Source organism: Myotis myotis, unplaced genomic scaffold (assembly GCF_014108235.1).
Source record: "Myotis myotis isolate mMyoMyo1 unplaced genomic scaffold, mMyoMyo1.p scaffold_m19_p_6, whole genome shotgun sequence".
Lineage (NCBI taxonomy): Eukaryota > Metazoa > Chordata > Mammalia > Chiroptera > Vespertilionidae > Myotis > Myotis myotis.
Window position 1 is genome coordinate 32,084,436 of NW_023416368.1, and position 6,232 is coordinate 32,090,667.

The 6,232-nt window shown below is 47.2% G+C and overlaps 1 protein-coding gene across 1 annotated transcript; it reads right to left on the reverse strand.

Moving 5' to 3' along the window:
* Positions 1–2,237: 2,237 nt before the first annotated feature.
* Positions 2,238–4,837, reverse strand: LOC118657894 (serine/threonine-protein kinase MARK2-like). The gene has a single exon (XM_036312590.1). The coding sequence runs from the start codon at positions 3,879–3,881 to the stop codon at positions 2,238–2,240; it is 1,644 nt and encodes a 547-aa protein (XP_036168483.1). The 5' UTR covers positions 3,882–4,837.
* Between the last annotated feature and the right edge of the window lie 1,395 nt (positions 4,838–6,232).

The following is a 6,232-nucleotide window of genomic DNA, read 5'->3' on the forward strand; positions in this document are numbered from 1 at the left end:
TAGCCCTTAGGGTAAGGAGGTTTCAATGACACACAGATCAGCAAACAATTTCCAGGAATAGACAAAGTATCTGATTAGCTCATCAATAGATTTCCCGGAAAAGGCAGAGTATCTGAATAACAATAATCAACAAGGATCTACATAAGTATCTAAGGAATTAAGTGAACTAAGGTGGGGATGCTTCAACTATTATTACCTAAATTAACTGGGTGGTTCCTAGATTAACTGGGTGGTGCACAGTCCTGACCTTTGCTAGGACTTCAAAGGTTACTAGCTTTTGGGGGTCTCTGTCTAAACTCAGCTAGTGAAGACAATGAATGGACTCTGGCAGTGGTGAACTGACCTCGCCTCGCGTTCAGGCCAAGAGAGCTGTGGTGAACTGACCTCCACTCGCGTTTAGCCCTGTGAGTGGTGGTGAACTGACCTCCCCTCGCATACAGACCTAGTGAGCGGTAGTGAACTGACCTCGCCTCGTGTTCAGACCAAGAGAGCTGTGGTGAACTGACCTCCCCTCGCATTTAGCAGTGTAGCGGTGGTGAATTGATTTCCGCTTGTTTGCCCAAGTGAGCTGTGCTTAGCTGTCCTCCACTCAGGTTTTGGCCCGTGAGCGGTGGTGAACTGACTTCCCCTTGCGTTTGGCCGAGTGAGTGGTGGTGAACTGTCCTCTCAGGTTCTGGCCTGTGAGCTGTGGTGAACTGACCTCCCCTTAGCTTCTGGCCAAGTGAGCTGTGGTGAACTGACCTCCACTCGTGTTTGGCCAAGTGAGCTGCAGTTAGCTGTCCTCCCCTCAGTTTCTGGATGGTGAGCAGTGGTGAACTGACTTCCCCTCGCATTTGCCCGAGTGAGCCCTGGTGTACTGAGCTCCCCTCCAGTTTGGCTGAGTGAGCTGTGGTTAGCTCTCCTCCCCTCAGGTTCTGGCCGGTGAGCGGTGGTGAACGGACTTCCCTTCGCATTTGACTGAGTGAGCTGTGGTGAACTGTCCTCCACTCAGGTTGTGGCCGGTGAGAGGTGGTGAACTGACTTCCCTTCGCGTTTGCCCAAGTGAGCTGTGCTTAGCTGTCCTCCACTCAGGTGGTGGCCGGTTAGCAGTGGTGAATTGACATCCCCTCGCGTTAGCCCAAGTGAGCTGTGCTTAGCTGTCCTCCACTCAGCTTGTGGCTGGTGAGAGGTGGTGAACTGACTTCCCCTCACTTTTGCCCAAGTGAGCTGTGCTTAGCTGTCCTCCACTCAGGTTGTGGCCGGTGAGCGGTGGTGAACTGAATTCCCCTCATGTTTGCCCAACTGAGCTATGGTTAACTGTCCTCCACTCAGATTGTGGTCAGTGAGCGTTGGTGAACAGGCTTCCCCTCGCGTCTTCTCAAGTGAGCTGTGGTTAGCTGTCCTCCCCTCTGGCTCTGGCCGGTGAGTGGTGGTGAACTGACCTCCCTTCCGTTTCTGGGCGGTGAGCGGTGAACTGACCTCCCCTCAGTTTCTGGGCGGTGAGCGGTGGTGAACTGACCTCCCCTCAGGTTCTGGCCGGTGAGTGGTGGTGAACTGTCCTCCCCTCAGGTTCTGGCCGGTGAGCGGTGGTGAACTGACCTCCCCTCAGGTTCTGGCCGGTGAGCGGTGGTGAACTGACCTCCCCTCAGGTTCTGGGCGGTGAGTGGTGGTGAACTTACTTCCCCTCACGTTTGCCCAAGTGAGCTGTGGTTAGCTGTCCTCCACTCAGGTTCTGGCTGGTGAGCAGTGGTGAACTGACCTCCCCTCGCTTTTGGTCTAGTGTGCTGTGGTGTACTGTCCGGTCATGGTCTCACTCAGTTAATTGTCTTTTCTTCACTCTATGGCCAATTGACCTCTCCTGACACTCCATGTTTGAATGTTAAATGGGTACCACCCGTGTAATTTTTACGCGTGGTTTTTTAGTTTCTCCTGTGCAGCAGCAGCATCTTTTTAAAAACCCTAAAACTCTCCTCACCATCCCTTTTCTGCGCTGGCTATGGTCAGGTGAAGAGGCTCGGGTCTCCTCACAAGATGGCCTAGCTTCGCCTTTGTTGGTGGTTCTCTCTGTGCCTCCACTGCAGCTTCTGGGGCTGCTACTGTTCTGGGTGACAGGCAACACGTTACTGTCACCTTGGAGTTCTGGCTTCAGTTTCTGTTTCCTTAATTCCCCCCTGGTGTCTGGCTGGGAAGTACTCTTCAATTGTTCGCTGACATGCTGGCTGGTGTTCTGCAAGGGTTCGCTGGCATGCTGGCTGATGTTATGCAAGGGCGCACTGCCAGCCTGGCTGATGTTCTGCAAGTGCGCACTGCCAGCCTGGCTGATGTTCTGCAAGTGCGCACTGCCAGCCTGGCTGATGTTCTGCAAGTACGCACTGCCAGCCTGGCTGATGTTCTGCAAGTGCGCACTGCCAGCCTGGCTGATGTTCTGCAAGTGCGCACTGGCTGATGTTCTGCAAGTGCGCACTGCCAGCCTGGCTGATGTTCTGCAAGTGCGCACTGCCAGCCTGGCTGATGTTCTGCAAGTGCGCACTGCCAGGCTGGCTGATGTTCTGCAAGTGCGCACTGCCAGGCTGGCTGATGTTCTGCACGTGCTCACTGCCAGGCTGGCTGATGTTCTGCACGTGCTCACTGCCAGGCTGGCTGATGTTCTGCACGTGCTCACTGCCAGGCTGGCTGATGTTCTGCACGTGCTCACTGCATGGCCAGATAACCCTCTTCACCTCCACTCTAATTGGAGGGGTGGCAATACCCCAGTCCAGGCCCCACGGTGGTGTGGTGGAGGGCACACTGAACTCTGGGTTCGCTGGTGTATTCCGAGGGTCGCTGTCCTCCGTCTCTGATCCCGAAGTCCCCTCCGTAGTACAAACTGTTATGTTGGATTCAGAGGAGGACCTGGGAGTTACTTTTATTGTTTGGATGCCGGTGGTAAGTTGCATATTTAATATCCTGTACGTGCCCATCACACTATTAAACTTCTTCTCCGTGAGGGATGACTCTAGCTCTTCCTGCTCATACCCCAGTGTGCGCATGATTTCAGTGACCTGGGGGTCGATGTCAGTGCAGGCTGGTTCTATGTATGGGGTCATTTGCTCAGCCTCCCCTATATCTACCCAGCCATTTTGCATAATAATTCCCAGGTTGGGTCTTCGGCCGGGGTCGATGTCGATCATCGTCTTTAAGAGTGTTTGGCACGGTACAGATAGAAAAGATGGAATAGAAAAGTCCCCACTCAAGATGTGCTCCTCCAGTTGTTCTAAGGTTTTCCCCCCAAACGGACGTACTCCGGTCAGCATCTTGTATAGCACGACCCCCATGCTCCAGACGTCCACCTTCGGGCCCTCGTATGGTTCAAGCCCGAACAATTCTGGGGCCTTATAGTTGGGAGTGCCACAGAAGATGTTGAGTTTTTCCTCCTTGCAGAACACAGCACTCAGTCCAAAGTCAGCCAGTTTTATATTCAACCCCATGTCCAGCAGGATGTTTTTGGGTTTTATGTCATGGTGGACGATATGTTTTTGGTGACAGTAGTGGACGGCCGACAGCAGCTGCCGGAATGGGGCTCGTGCTTCTGTCTCCAAGATACGACCCCACTTCTTTAGATAATTGTATAAGGTACCTCCCCGGGCATATTCCATAAACATGTATACCTGGTGGTTGGTGTTGACCACCTCAAACAGTTTTATGATGTTCGGGTGGTTTAGTTCTTTCAGACAGTAAATTTCTTCGGCCACGTCTGCGGGATCTTCACAGTTGACTATTTTCACCGCCACCTTCATGCTGGTTTTGAGGTGCCGGGCCAGTCTCACCTGGCCAAAGGAGCCCCTCCCGATTTTACTGAGGAGGGCATAATTGCCAAACTGGCAGTCCGCTTTGGCCGAGATGTCTTCAAAAAAATCACCCATGGTGATTTAAAAATTTCCACTGAAGGGGATCAGTGGTAGGAGGGGAGCAGGAGGAGGAGGGAGAGGAAGAGGAGGAAGAGGAGGAGGAGGAGGAGGAGGGGGAAGAGGACAATGAGAAGGAGAAGGAAGAGGTAAAAAGCAACCAATCAATCCGCCAATCCACTACTAACAACAAATCCAAACAACCACGTCTACCCACAGCTTCCTGGGCTCAGCCAGCACCTTTTATAGGGTTGGTTTGCAATCGGATCACAATGGCGCCTTATGAGGTCAGAGCAAGAAATGGACCAATCAGGGTTGGGGATGGACCACAGTGGTTTTCTCTCTTTTTGGTCCCATGACCCTTAAACTTTGGTAAAAAAATAAAAGCACCACGAAAGAGTTGTTTGTTTTTTTTAATGTGGGATATTAACGATTGATATTAACTTTATTAGAAATGAAAGTTTCTTATGGTTTCCAGTGGGCAGAGTACTTCTTTGTATTAATTGAGTGTGCAAATAAACAAGTGTTGGGGTTACAAACAAACCCCATGTTTAGTATTTCAGGCAGAAGGAATAAATGTAAAGGAAGGGATAACTACAACAGCCTTCTCACCAGTTTTCTATCCTTGAGTTATTTCTTTCACTCCCCCTTTTTACTCTCATAGTGGTGAATTTTGTGGATTTGAAAGCGGAATCTTGGAACAGGGATATAGTGAACAGAAGTAATACAGTGAAGCCCATTAAGGAAATTATTAACAATATCTATAGAAGAGGATCTAATCTGTGAGATGAAGCCCCTATCCATTGAATATGTTCCCAACTCTAGTAGAAAAGAATTTCCAGTAGTTAGAACCCTGTTGTTTACTACTGAGATGTTTTCTTGCACAATCTGAATTACACTTGAGTTTAATGCAGAATTCATAGTTAAAAAAATGTCCAAGTGCCTTCATAATCATAATAGATTTACCATATAGTCCCATAAAAATATGATCAAAGGAAAAACCCAGAAATATAAAAGAAGATTTATATTTAATTTTTCACCCTATTGCTATTTACTATAATAAAAGTAACATATTCTCTATGTGTCAAACAAAAGAGCATGGACTGAATGGTTTATGGCAAACACATATGACATAATATCACTGCAGCATTTTACAATTACATTTTCAAAGATTTTTTTTTAATAGCATGGAAAAATATTCCTGACCTAAGTTTAAACACAAGCTAAACAACAAACACCAGGTGTAAAATCTATATATGCACATAACTGTGTCAACCTAAACCCAAAGAAAAGAGAGCCAAATGATGGCAGAGGAACAGGGGTCATTTCTGGGTGGGGATCGTAGGTAATTTTTATTTTCTATTTTAGTCTTTTGTTTTTAAGTGCATTGGTTTCTTTTATGTTCAGAAAAAAAATAACTTATTATATATTTTTAAAAGCAATATGACAGGTGGAAGGAGTCATAATATGGGTTTTTAGCTCCTCCTTTGACATGACTAGATTTGTGAATTTAGAACAGCCACTTAACTCCTCAGAGACTGTTTCCCCACTCATACGTTTGGAAATTGCCCTCTCTCACCGAATTGGGGGCAAACAGAGAAGTTATAAATAAGAATGCTTCAACAATAAAAATGTGGGAGCTGCAAAACAACATAATTGAGAACTCAGTGCTGTTATTCACAGTGTTGAGCAATGAACAATTTCCCAAGAACCCTGACCTCTGCTTCCTTGGCATCTAAGATGAGAAACTACAGGAAGCACAGAAATGCACTAGGTAAATAACTAATGTATCAAAATAGTCAGTTAAGGTTGACATTCCCTCTCTGTTGGTAATAATGATCTCTGATCCCTCTATATACCCTCAAACTGTTTTTCCAGTGTAGAGGTTCTGTTTCAATGATGCATATTTCATTTTTAAAACATCCCTTTAATAAATTCTCAAGATTTTCACAGAATTGGCCAGAGCTTTCCTTTCATCATTTTTTAAAAGATGAGTATTTAACAGGTCAAACATGTTTCCAGCTGAATATAAAAATAGTTGTGTGAGAGAACCATGGCAGGCATAACTCAATGAATGGGTAGCTACTGTAGATTTCTGAAGGGAATAGGTTTGGAAAATTTCACTGTATACGCTTAGCAGCCATGAAAGTTCCTTATCGACTTCTACCTTTTCTGAGGGAGATGGCTGTTAGCCCTGCTTTTCTGAGTAGCAGCAGCTGTATATGCTTCTAGTTGAAGTTCAGTCAATTTAGTTACTGGTATAAAAGAGCTCCCACGAAACTCTTCTGAAATTTGTAAGCACAGATGCATGGTTAGGGAAAAGTGCCTCCCAGATGAAACTGTGCCCATCTTTAACAGGTAGCCCCGAA

Coding starts and splice junctions, on each gene's coding strand:
- LOC118657894 (XM_036312590.1), bottom strand. CDS start 3,881: ATGGGTGATTTTTTTGAAGACATCTCGGCCAAAGCGGACTGCCAGTTT.